The 12654-nt window shown below is 52.7% G+C and overlaps 2 protein-coding genes and 1 long non-coding RNA gene across 3 annotated transcripts in view; 1 reads left to right on the top strand and 2 right to left on the bottom strand.

Moving 5' to 3' along the window:
- Window positions 1-3368, top strand: part of PRSS8 (protease, serine, 8) — a 3965-nt gene extending 597 nt beyond the window's left edge. The window contains exons 3-7 of the mRNA XM_014529846.1: window positions 183-192; window positions 1311-1473; window positions 1764-2035; window positions 2120-2286; window positions 2399-3368. Of these exons, the coding sequence (XP_014385332.1) occupies window positions 183-192; window positions 1311-1473; window positions 1764-2035; window positions 2120-2286; window positions 2399-2704 (918 nt within the window). The 3' untranslated portion in view covers window positions 2705-3368. The remainder of the gene's footprint in view (window positions 1-182; window positions 193-1310; window positions 1474-1763; window positions 2036-2119; window positions 2287-2398) is intronic.
- Window positions 31-1757, bottom strand: LOC106724043. Its single transcript, XR_001359791.1, has 2 exons — window positions 1412-1757; window positions 31-1061 (listed from the first exon to the last, which is right to left on the bottom strand). It is a non-coding gene; the product is annotated as an uncharacterized LOC106724043 (long non-coding RNA).
- Window positions 3369-3440: 72 nt separating the features above from the next.
- Window positions 3441-11555, bottom strand: KAT8 (K(lysine) acetyltransferase 8). Its single transcript, XM_014529786.1, has 11 exons — window positions 11541-11555; window positions 11383-11473; window positions 11129-11304; window positions 7309-7362; window positions 7058-7222; window positions 6263-6352; window positions 4627-4767; window positions 4439-4532; window positions 4190-4340; window positions 3860-4014; window positions 3441-3606 (listed from the first exon to the last, which is right to left on the bottom strand). The coding sequence occupies exons 1-11, from the start codon at window positions 11553-11555 to the stop codon at window positions 3542-3544; spliced, it is 1197 nt and encodes a 398-aa protein (XP_014385272.1). The 3' UTR covers window positions 3441-3541.
- Between the last annotated feature and the right edge of the window lie 1099 nt (window positions 11556-12654).

Genomic DNA, 12654 nt, shown 5'->3' with positions numbered 1-12654 from the left:
AGGGGGAGAGGAAGAAGAGGGGACACAGACTCAGATTCCCATGGCGTGTTTAATGAGTGCCTGACCTCTCTCTGCCAGGCTGTCTCACGCACCTTAATGTCTTAAGTCCCACAATAGCTCTGTGAGACGGGGATGGTAGCCCGAGTTCTACAGATAAAGAAACCGAAGTGCAGAGAAGTGATGTGCCCGAAGGCGCACAGCCAGTGAGTGGCACAGCCTGTAAGAGCCGGAGTTGTTTTGTGGAAACAAACCAAAGGTCTCCTTCCTTCAAAGGCAGGTCACCAGCTCTGAGCCCCGGCTTCACCACTTACTGCTGTGTGCTTGGCTCACTGCTCAGCTCTAAATGAAGCTGATTGAGTTTATCTCCTGGGGCTGTGTGAGCAGTCCTGAAGATAAAGGAAGTGAAAGCCCCTTCGGGGCCTCACGTTGTTTAAAGTTCCTAAATAGCAGCTATTGTCATTATTACGAGAGGAGGAGCCTGGCTGGGCAGTTTTCTCTGCTCCTGGGAAGGTGACTTTGTGAAGGGCAGCTGGGTCTTGTTCCAAACTGCTAGCCTCAGTGAGGGTAGGGTGGCCTTCAGGCGGTGGGAGCCCAGTTGTTCTGTTCCTTTCTTCACTAGCCGCATCCACAGCTCCATCTTTGGGCACTGGGGCCGTGGGAGTGCCGGGTTGTGTGGTGAAGCACGCACAGGGAGCAGTGGTGACGGGGCAGTATCAGGGAAGCAGCCCTGGGAGCTCTGTGCACCGCCTGACTCAGGCAGCAGGTCAGGGCAGGCCAAGGAGGGGCTGCCATAGGCAAATGGAAATTTGCCGAGCAAAGTAGGGCTGAGGAAAGGAATCCTAGGTAGTGACCTTGAAGAGCGAAGTTCCATAGGTGAATAAGTGCTTCCAAGTCTATGACAGGAAGTGTCCAGGTGGATGGCACTGTCATGGGAGGTCTGGGATATATCTTAAGGGCAGTGTGAAGTCAGGGAAGGATTTAAGGGGGTGTCACCTGGCCAGATTTCTTGTTTATAAAGGTCTTCAGACTTATAAGGGCTGGATTGGATAGGAGGCAAAGTCCTGGAAGGAAGGAAGGAAGGAAGCTAGGAAGCTGTAAGAGACCTGAATGAGGGAATGAGTCAAGGTGGCAAAACTGACCGTGCCTGGTAAGCAGTGAGATGGGGACAAAAGGGTGGCCGGCTTCTGTGAACTCACTTCCCAGGCTCCAAACCAGATCTCCTGGGCTTCATTGGGAGTGGCAGGGCTAAGAACAAGGTATGGGGGACCCAGAAGGGCCTGACCCCCTCCCCTTCCTCCCTCCCTGGGCAGCCTTTTGCGGTGTGGCCTCCCAAGCACGCATCACAGGTGGTAACAGTGCAACCCCTGGCCAGTGGCCCTGGCAGGTCAGCATCCTCTTTGATGGCATTCACGTGTGTGGCGGTTCTCTCGTGTCTGAGCAGTGGGTACTGTCGGCTGCCCACTGCTTTCCAAGGTACCAACTGGGTTGGGGCAAGGTGGGGATGCCAAAAGTAGTCTGGAGGTCAAAGTTCAGGGATCAGTTTAGATAAGAGGTTGGGGTTCTTGGATTGGGTCTAGGGTTATCAATGAAATCTGAAAGATAAGTCAGGAATGAAGGTCAGAGGTCACAAGTCACAGGGTAAAACTAGGGCACAGTTTGGGATGCAAAAAGTCCTTTGCTGGGATCAGAATCTGGGGTTGGATGCCACAGGGATCAAGGAGCCAGGTCTCCTGGGTCCCAGCCCTTGTCCTCCCTGTTTGCAGGGAGCACCACAAGGATGACTACGAAGTAAAGCTAGGGGCCCACCAGCTGGACTCCTACACCCCTGCGGCCGAGGTTCGCACTGTGGAAAAGGTCATTTCCCACCCCAGCTACCGCCATGAGGGCTCCCAGGGGGACATTGCACTCCTCCGTCTCAGCAGCCCCATCACCTTCTCCCGCTACATCCGGCCCATCTGCCTCCCTGCAGCCAACGCCTCCTTCCCCAATGGCCTCCAATGCACTGTCACTGGATGGGGCCACGTGGCCCCCTCAGGTGAGGTGGGCACTGATGTCTAGAGGCAGAAGGGAGCCTGACTCAGGGTCGGAGGCCCTGACTAAGCATCTTTTGCCCCCACAGTGAGCCTCCAGGCCCCCAGGATACTACAGCAACTTGAGGTGCCACTGATCAGTCGGGAGACATGTAACTGCTTGTACAACATCAATGCCAAGCCTAATGAGCCCCACTCTATCCAGCAGGACATGGTGTGTGCTGGCTATGTAGAGGGGGGCAAGGATGCCTGCCAGGTAAATGCAAGGGGTCCAGTGGGACAAATGAATCTGGGGAAATGAGGGCTGGCATGGGTACTCGAGGCCTGGGGCCTGGTCCTGACAGCTGTTGTATGGCTTTTCTCCTCAGGGTGATTCTGGGGGCCCACTCTCCTGCCCTGCTGGGGGCCTCTGGTACCTGGCAGGCATTGTGAGCTGGGGTGATGCCTGTGGGGCCCCCAACAGGCCTGGCGTGTACACTCTGACCTCCAGCTATGCCTCCTGGATTCACCACCATGTAGCGGAGCTCCAGCCTCAGGTGGTCCCCCCCCTCCAGGAGTCCCAGCCAGACATCAACCTCTGCAGAAACCACGTGGCCTTCAGCTCTGCTCCAGGCCAGGGTTTGCTGGGGCTCACCCTTTTGCTATCACTAGCCCTGATCCTGGGCCTCCTCTAGCCATGGTGGGAGCACTGAGCTACTCACCCTGGGGGTTGACCCTGTTTCCAGAACTGCCCTATTGTACACAAGGACAGACGCCTGTTCCCAGGAATGGATCTGGCCCCTCCTTGACACTGTTTGGGCCTGAGGCTCTAGTCACTCCTTCCTCCCAGGACCCTGTAGGAGCTCAGGGCACCATCATGACCTTTGAGCCCACACTCCTGGATTTGTTCTTTGGGACTTTAACCCAGAGCCAGTTTTACTGCCTGTGCTACGGGCTAGAACCTCTGGCCACCTGCTGTCCACAAGCCTATTGGTTGGGCTCCTATGGAGCTCCCAAGGAGCCTTAGCTAAGTAAATGGGCCCTGGCTCTTATGTTTCTGGAAGACTGGGAAGCTGCCCAGCTGACTGCTGCTGAAGGGCTGGCTCCCGTGCCCGACGTGCTCTGCCTGATGAGCCCCATCACTTTGCCCTCCTGTTGTCTTCTGGGTTGGAGTTGCCTCTGAGCAGCATGTTTCCAAGGACACAAAAGGCCCCAATCTTGCCCCATTGGCTGCCAAGCCCCCACTGCGCCCTGATTTCTGGACTCCGGAGGACTGAGCCCCCACCGGAACTGGGCTCGAGCTTGGATCTGGGGTAGAGGGTAGAAGGAGCAAGAAGGAATAAAATGTTTTGAGCATAACTGGCTGTGTGTGTGACATGCCATGAAGAACATCAGCTCTTGGCCTTTCTTCCCGCCTCCAAAGTCCAGAGCCACTGGCAGAACTTACTTTATTTTAAAAAATGATGAAACAGGCTGTACATATTTACAGGCGGGGGAAGGAGGCACAGGTCCAGCAGCAGGGGCACCGCCACTCACTTCTTGGAAAGTTTGACTTGCTTGTGCTTGGGGGGTGCCCACTTGAGGCAAAGAGAGTCCACTGTGGGGAGAAGAGACATGAGAGGCAGGGTTGGGCCTCTGGGCCTAGGCCAGGTTTCGCCAGGTGAGAACAAGGGCAGACTTGATCCTGGGGAGGGGGCAGGGAAGCCCAGGCATGAGTAGCCTGCCCCAGGCTTTGGTCCTGGAAGCTGGTCAGACTGGTTTAGGATCATGCGACAGCAAAAGGAGGCTATGGCTCCCAGCTGTCCTTACACCTACCCCCTACCACACACATGCAGGAGCCCCCCACCTACCTGTTATGGGTGGTTTCTTATACTGAGCACTTTTGAGGTGCTCCTCTACTAGCTTGGGTGTGACACAGATGACATGCTGGCCTTTCCAGTACTTGACCATGTTGAGGGACTGTAAGGTGCTGATGATGTCATTCTGAGTGATGCTGGTCATCTGGCTGCAGAAAGGGATTGGAGCAGATGCTGGGAGAGGTCCCTTGTGGGGTCTGGCTGGGACAGCAAAAGGGGACAAGGAGACAGGATCATGGCCAATCTTAGGAGAACCCTTCCCTCTTGGAGAACTCCAGGAAGCCTCCCTCATGAGATGACAGGGCTGGGGTCCAGGGCCCTCACCTCAGGTCCTTGATGGACAGCGTGCCACGGAAGTCTCGCAGAATCTCCAGCAGGACCCAAGACCAGTAGCTGCGGTAGCTGAGCTTGCCCAGGTCGGACAGTGGCTTCTCAGGGGAGCCTACTGTGCTCTCTAGCTTGGATAGCTCATAACCTGGCAGGGGGAGACAGAAGGTCCTGAAAACCCACCCCACCTTAGTACTCTGCCTCCACCACAGGGGCCCCTTGCTGGACAGAGCAGGAGCCACTCACTGAAAGCAATGAGGAACTTTCCGTAGCCGCGGCGCTGGTAGGGAGGCAGGGTCAGGATGCAGGCCACATTGTTTCCATCTGGAGACTCCTTCTCCTGCAGGGGCGAGGTCAGGACTCTGGGGGAGCTCGGCCCCTGCTCCAGTTCATACTCACTGCCCTCCCTCAACCTCGGCTTCCCGACCCAGTACCTTTGAGAAGTAGCCGACGATGTGGGCCCCCTGCCTGTCGACCTCAGTCAAGATATAAAAGACGAAGGGCTCCACGTCGAAGTACAATGTTTTGTGGTCCAGGAAAAGCTTGGCCAGAAGACACAGGTTCTGACAGTAAATCTGAGGGGTAGGAGAGGCAGAAGACTCAGGAAGCAAGTACAATGAGCCCATTGAGGCCTGGACAGGAGCTGCCACCCTGCTCTGCAAATGCCAGGCTCCACAGAACAGCCCGTGCCAGGCCGGTGGGAAGTGCCCACTCACCAGAACAGTAGCACAGGATTTCCGCAGCTAAGTGGGCATACGCAGTTCAAGCCCGTGTTATTCAAGGCTATGTCCCCAGCACCGAGCACAAGGCTAAGCATGAAGCCAAGTGCTTGTTAAACATTTGCTGAGTGGAGGGCCTCGAGCCTGACTCCGCAGCCTGCAGTCTGCCCGCTTGGCCATGCTCTTCTCTGAGCCTCACCTGCTGCAGGCCCAGACACCCACCCCGCCAGAGACCAACATCAGGAGGAACAATGGGACCTTCAGGTTGGCTTCATGGCACAGATCAAGGGTCCCTCTGGTGTATGACACCTTTTATATCCACTCTCATTTGACCTGACAACTGTGTAAGCCCAGCATGGCTAGTCCCATTTACTTAAAAGAAAACTGAGGCTCTGGGAGGGGAAGTGCTTGTCTGAGACCTCAAAGCTGGCAGAGGGTAGAGCCATGGAATACCCATGTCTCCTATAGAGCCCTTTCTGCCACTCCCCCTGTTGCTGCTCAAGGCAGAGCAGCGGGCAAGGCTCAGTGTGGATATTCCTTCCCCAAGCAATTATCACAAGGCTGACTGAGCCACCACCGGTCACCAGTAATAACGAAGGCCCATTACTAAGCACCTACTTGGTGCCAAGTACCGTGCTAAGTATGTGACATTGCTATCTCAGTTATTCCACCAACAGCCCTATTAGGTAAATATGGTCATGACTCCCGTCGTACAGATGAGGAAACAGGAACAAACAATGTTAAGTAATTTGTCTAAGGTCAGATAGGAAGTGATGGGGTCATCTGAAGCCAGGAGCCACTCAAAGTTTGTCTTCATTAACTGCCCTTCCACGGGAAATGGGACATTTGGTGCAACCTTCCCAGACTGACCAGGCAAAGGCCAGGTTCTCAACAGGAAAGCAGAGCCCAATGCCCCACCCTGCCCCATTCAAGTCCGTTCACCAGGAACAAGGAACTGGGCCAACAGAGCCACAGAGCTCTGGGCAGGAACCCTTACACAAAGCAGGTCCCTCCTGGGGAAAACCAAACACCTTTTCTTCAGGCAGAAAGAGAAAGCCTTCTAGAGACAGCCTCAGGCACAACAATCTTCACTTCAAACCTCAACTACCCCATCAGCAGAAAAGTCCTTGGGGAGAGAAGGAGCACCAGTCCCCAAGGCTGGCACGGCAGGCCCCCATGTTGACCAAGCACCAGCCACAGGCCAAGTGCCAGGCCGCGTGTGACCCCTCAGGCCTCTTCCTGGTGGAGCTGCTCACCCTAAGGCTGGCCTCTGTCCTGATGACAGTGAAGGCTGTCCAGCGGTGCCAGTGCTCCCACCTCCCACACCCAGCACCATGACCACCCAGCTCACCTTGTGGTCTTTGCCATCCACCTCGTACACAGAGATGTTGCTCTTGCGGTAGATCTCCTTTCCTGGGGGCTGCCGCCACTGACACTGGCCCTGGGGTTGATGGGAAGAGGGAGGCTTGAGACCCCGAGGTTTCCTGCCAGGTGCCCTTCATTCTGCCCCATGTGGCTTGCAGCCGATCTCTGCTTCTCGGTTTCCCTATATGTAGATCCTGAGCTCAACACTTCACCCACATCAAGTAATTCACCCACCTGAGGAGACCGAGCCTAAGGCACACAGGGGCTATGAACTGGCTTGAGCAACACACAGCTGGATGGCTTGAGTCCAGTTTGGCCTGGCTCTAGAGGACTCTGGAGGGCCCTGATCCCTGGCAATGGTGTTTCCTAAACTGCATACATTTGCCTCAGATTCCACTCTTTGGGAAACATGCCGCTGCATGAATGATATGACCCCCCTGGCAGCCTGCATGTACCAACACCTCCCATCTGTCACACCTTCCAGTCCCATCGCTTGGGGGCTGTGCTTACTTCTGCTTTTGCACTGAGGAACCTGGCACTGAGCTGGCTTTGATACACATGTGCAGAAGGGCAAGGGATCCAAGGAAGGTGTAAGGGCAGGGATTACCGTCCCCATCCCACAGAAGAGGAAACTGAGGTCTGGGGAAGGGCAAGTTGGCCTAAGTCACTCCAGCAAAGACACAGCCAGGCAGGAATCGGGTCTCTCCACCCACGGGCAGCTTCTCCCTGTCCTCTGCTCTGAACTTGTGGCTCTCCCAGTGCCACGGTGTCAGCGCCTCACCAGGTGGAAGCGGTAGCTCTTCTCATACTTCATGTACTTGAGGCAGTACTCGCAGAGCCAGAGCTTGGGCTGCTTCCCATAGTCTTCGGGGAACGGTGAGAAGTACCAGGCATCGATTTCGTAGTTCCCGATGTGGATCTTGTCCACATACTTCACCTTGGTGATCTGTGGAGGGCAGTGGATGGCTCGGTTAGAGCAAGGAGAGCAGGGGAGAGGGGGAGCCCGCAGTCAGGACCCCTGCCCCTGCTTACCGCCTCGTGTTCTTTCTCCAAAGCTGCTGTTGTAGGGTCCATCTCTGCATAGGTCTGGGCAAGGAAAGAGCAGTGAACAGAGATGAATAGAAGGGAATCTCAGGCTGTCCCTCCCCTATCCCAGAACCCAGTGCTTCCCTCCTGTCTTCAGATCTCACATCCTGAACGACAATAACCATATGAATAGCTAACACATTCTACCTGGTTCTGAAGCTGGCTTGTCCACACTCCTCTCCCACTGCACACCCACCCATATATCGCAGATGTCCCTGATTTGAGACCTTTGGCCAGATGAACAGGGCTAGGACCAGGAGCCCTGGGTAGTCCTGGGGCTGGTAAGAGCTTCAGCTTTGCAGTGGGATCAGTCCAGCTCAGCCAGAGTTGTGAGAGATGAAATAATGATCTTGTCTTCCATGCTCACAGCAGGAATTGTTGCTGACTCCCCAGTGTGCCCGGACCTCTTTCCTGAACACCTGAGGAGCTGCCTGCCCATGGGACTGCTTGCAGAGGTCCCTCCCTCAGGCGTATCAGACCCCAAGTGTCCAGAAGGGAACTCATTCTTTCCTCCATGGAAACCTGTTCCCCTCCTGAATCTCCCATCTCACTGGGAGCATCAACCTCAGTCCAAATGTCTGAGATCAACAAGAGGCCTAGCTTAAGACTCCTCGCTGTCTCAGCCTGGCATTCAATTAACAGCCAAGTCCTGCCAACTCTACCTCCTTGAAATCTCTGGAATTGGTCCCTCTCCGGCATTCTCCTCTCTGTCCTATGCCATGTAGCCACTGCCACCATCTCAGATCTGGACAACTGACTAGGGCTCCTTAGATTCCCAGCCTCCAGCCTCAGCCTGTTCAAATCTGCACTGCTATCAACCCTTCTTTTTCCAGCCTTTGTGCCTTTGCACATAAAGTTCCTTCCACCTCGAATGCCCTTCTTTATCCTACTGCTGCCAGAAAATGCTTACTCAACCTAGCAAGAGGGTGAGCCAGGTGACACATGATAAGGCAGAACTCTGTGAGCTATCACGTGTAATTACGTTGACTGTGCTCTTTCCTGTCCCTCGAGGCCCAGCATCCTTCCCATCCCCTCCAGGTGGCCGGACTGGATGCTCCCGATGCAGAATATACCCTGTCCTTTCCAAGTCAGGAACACAGAGATCTACAACAATAACCTCTAACTGCCCCACTTGGCTCCCCTATTTTCCAAGTTCTTGGAAAGCAGGGACTGAGAGTCATGTCACACTCACAGCACATCCTGTTCCTAGGCCAGACTCTGTAGGAGGAACCAAGTACAGCCTGAAAATGGAGTGGGGACCCACGGCCTATGACCTATACCAGAGTAGACAGTAGCCTTGCCCTGCAGGTGAGAAGGGAGAAAAGGAGCCAACGTTTTCCTCAGAAGGCCCTTCCACAAAGCACTCGGGCTGTCTGGCCTCACATCGACAGCACTCACTCCTGTTTCAGAGAGAAGTAAACAGGCAGGGAGAGGTGAGGTCACTTGCCCTGGGGATGACCTAGCTGCCATTATTCCAAGTGCCAAGCACTCCACAGGCATGATTTCATTTAGTCCTCACAATAAGCCTGAGACACGATTGCTCATTATCCGCACTGCACAAAAGAGGAAACTGAGGCACAAAGAGGTGAAGTCACTTGCCCGTCACAGAAAAGGTACTCAGCACAGTTGGGCATAGGCCCCTGGTCCAACTCCCGAGTCTAATCCCTGCAAAGATGGGAGAAGAAAGATTTCCTCATTTTCTTCCTCAAACGTCTCCTTAAAATATGTTTCCCAGCTCTCACAAAGCACAATCCTCTTCTGCAAATCATTAAAGAACTACAAAAACACTGCTTTTCTTAAGTGCTGCAATTCATTTAGAATTAAACATTAACTAGGTTCTGAAGAATCTTGCTGCCTGTGAACTGGATGATTATCCATTCTTTGATTTTATCACCTGGCCCACTGTCATCGCCTGGCTGAGTGCCAGTGTAGAGGTGCATCTTAGAGACTTAACTGGCCAGTGCAAATTGGTTGAGGAACTGAGAACCTCAGGCCTGTGCTGTCCAATAGTGTAGCCACTAGCCACAAGTGGCTACTTCAATTGAAATTCATTAAATGAAGTTTAATTCTTAGTACACTAAACACATTTCAAGTTCCCAATAGCCACATGTGGTTACTCTATTGGACAGTACAGATACAAAACTTTTCCATTTATCACAGGAAGTTCAATTGGACAGTGCTGCCTTAGACCTTGAGGGGTCATTTTAGTTCAGGGTATTTCAATTTTTATTTAATTTTTATCACAAACCACAGTAGGAAGTGCAGTTAGCGCTGTAAATAAGTTGATGTTTATGCATACACATACATGTATTTGTATGTGAAATAAAAGCTTCTCAAAATAATACTTACCTTTAATAAAGTGCAATGCACTCTGATATTTTCTTTTATCCTATTTCTTTCTTCCATTTAAAAAAAATGTAAATGCTGGTCACCACCCACTGAACTAATTTGGTAATCTACTAACAGTTGTGCCCCACAGTTAGCAAAACACTGCTGCAAAGCACACGAGCACTTAGAAGAAATCGCATTAACTAAAACTAATGTCTGTGTGTCCTGAGAGCTCAATAAATCCAGTTCTCTTGCATTCCCCACGTTCCAAATCAAGAAACTGAGGCTTGGAGTGGGAGAAAAGTAACCTCCCAGGGGCAGGCTGGCTTGATGAAAAGAACCCAGGTTTCGGAAACAAGTGGCCTATTTCTAGGATGTGTCAAAGTCATGGTTAAGGATTTGTGCCCTGAAGTTGGACAGTGGCAAATCTAATTCCTGACTGGGTTCCTAAACCTATCTGTACCTCCCATATAAATGGGGATAATAATGCTTAATTCACAGGGTTGTTGTGAAACTTCAGTGAGATCATGTATTCAAACACTTAGCCTAAAACTTTGGGTCACAAGCCAATAAATGTCTGTCATTATTATTCTAACTCCAGCCCACCCTTTTACTAGCTGTGTGACCTTAGGTATGTTAGCTAACCTCTCTGAGCCTATTTCTTCATCTACAAAAAATATATACAGGGTGGGGCAAAAGTAGGTTTACAGTGGTAAGTACATGAAACAGTTTATTCTTTTATTATTGTATTATTTTCCATACAAATAACTGTAAACCTATCTTTGCCCCATCCTGTGTGTGTATAAAAGGTGAATACACAAAGTATCCCCTCTGGAGTTTGACCGGGAGACTGATTGCTCACTATGACGTGCGCTGACCACCAGGGGGCAGTGCAGAGTGAAGGAAAGCCCCAGCCAGCCAGGGAAGGAAGGCCCTGACCGGCCCTGATCGCTGGCCAGGCCTAGGGACCCTACCTGTGTACGAATTTTGTGCACCGGGCCTCTAGTGTGTATACACACACACACCCCTGTGGTATTAACTGTTAAGGAATAGTTGATGAGTTTATACACATAGAGTACTCGGCAGAGTTCTGGGCAATAGCAAGTGCCCAATATCATTCATTCTTTTCCTTCCCTTTGGACTTCAAGTTGGTTTGTCTAATGTGGAACAATAAACGATAAAAGACACTATCTGTGCAGGAGGCCTGAATTCCAGTCCCAGCTGTGCCATTTGCTAGCTGTGAGACTGTAGCCACGCCCCTGCCCTCTCTGAACCTGTTTTCTCATCTGGGAAGAGCACATGAGAAGAGATAGGGAAGTCTCTGACACACTGTAGGAGCTTAAGAAATGGGAGCTGTTGCGGTTTTGGAACTGGCACCCAAAGAAGTTGGCAGAGGCAGCGGAGCCTCTGGGGCCCTGGGGGAGGGGAGAGCCCCGACCTTCTGTACATGGTTGATCTCATCATGCTTGCGCTTTTGGTTTCGAGTGATCTTGCGTTCAGGCTGCTCGGCCAGCTCGCTCAGGTACTTCTCCGAGTTCTTCTGCACGGCATCCTTCACAGTCTTGGTCAGTGCCAGCCGGTTCTTGTCTACCCATTCGTCTAGTCGCCGGTTAACTGTGAGGATGCGCCATGAGGGTGCTGTCCTCCCACCCCTCTCCCCCCTCCCAGGCCCAGATACCCCAGGTCACTCACAGCCCACATAGTGCACATAGAATTCCTCTCGGCCCTCCTGGTCATTCACTCGAGACTGGATCACTTCAGCAGAATCTGGGAAGGAGAAAAGCTAGTGTCATCAGGAAGGCAGAGCCCAGACACCGAGAAGCTGTTTCCAGCTTCACATGGAAGCTAACCTCTCCTATCCGCATCTGCCATTCGATGCAATCGCTGCCTGTGAGGTACACCAGGTCAGGACTGTTATTCTTATTTTGCACTTGAGAAAACTGAGGCTTACCCAGGCTCAGATTTGAAAAGTGGTAAGAGCTAATACTTAACTGGGCTTAGGCCTGACTCCAAATGCAATGCTTGGTTTACTATATTCAGCTGTTATTCAGAGGTCATGAGGCTGGCTCTGGAGTCAGACAGACTGGGTTTACATATAATCCCAGCTCCCCATTTCTCTGCTGTATTAACTTAGCAAGTTATTTTGACTTTCTGAGCCTCAGTTTCTTAACCTGTAAAACAGAGATAATAGTGCTCACCTCAGAGGGTGAGTTAATGGCTCTAAAGCTTTAAGTATAGTGACTGACAACTAGCAGACCATTCAGGAAATGAGGAAGGCAACCACTGCGTGTCTGGCCCTCTGCTTTATTGTTGCTAGATACTGAGGACATGGCAATGAATCACAAGCAGCCTGCCCTCCAGAAGTTCCCACTGTGATGGGGACGGTACCCACAGAAAATGACAACAGTGTGACACATGCGGTGGCTGAGGTATGAACGGGGCAGGCACACACAGAAGGGAATGACTCACTCTGCCTGGAGGGAGCCAGGAATAGCATCATAGGGGGATATGGTGTTAAAAGGATGAGTAGGAGCTGGGCAGGTGCGCAAGGAGAAAGGGAAGGGCATTCCAAGCAGAGGGAACAGGAGGCAAAAGGTCTTCAAAGGGTACAGTGTGGACTGGTCTGGCAATGACCTCTAACAGAGGAGGCTAGAAACCAGAGGGCGCAAAGATGCAGGCCATTCAACGGAATGATGAAGGACGGGGAGGGGAGGGGGAGAGCGGGGAGGGAGGAGGTCGGTCCTGAGGTCGGAGGTCCTCTCCGCTGGTGGCTCTAGGGGACAGGTGGACGGGGAAGTCGCAGACGGGAGACCGTGAGGAAGCGAGGTTAAGAGACGGGGATGGAGCCTAAGGTCAGGCGAGGAAGGGGGGTAGGCGCTTCCCAGACACAAGAACTTGGTGGTGGCCTCACCGGTGGGGCTCGGAGAAGGGCCCGAAACTCCGCGTTCTTTCCCCCCGCCCCGA

Source organism: Myotis brandtii, unplaced genomic scaffold (assembly GCF_000412655.1).
Source record: "Myotis brandtii unplaced genomic scaffold, ASM41265v1 scaffold698, whole genome shotgun sequence".
Lineage (NCBI taxonomy): Eukaryota > Metazoa > Chordata > Mammalia > Chiroptera > Vespertilionidae > Myotis > Myotis brandtii.
The sequence above is the reverse complement of the archived record's forward strand: the minus strand, read 5'-3'. Positions and strand labels throughout refer to the sequence as shown.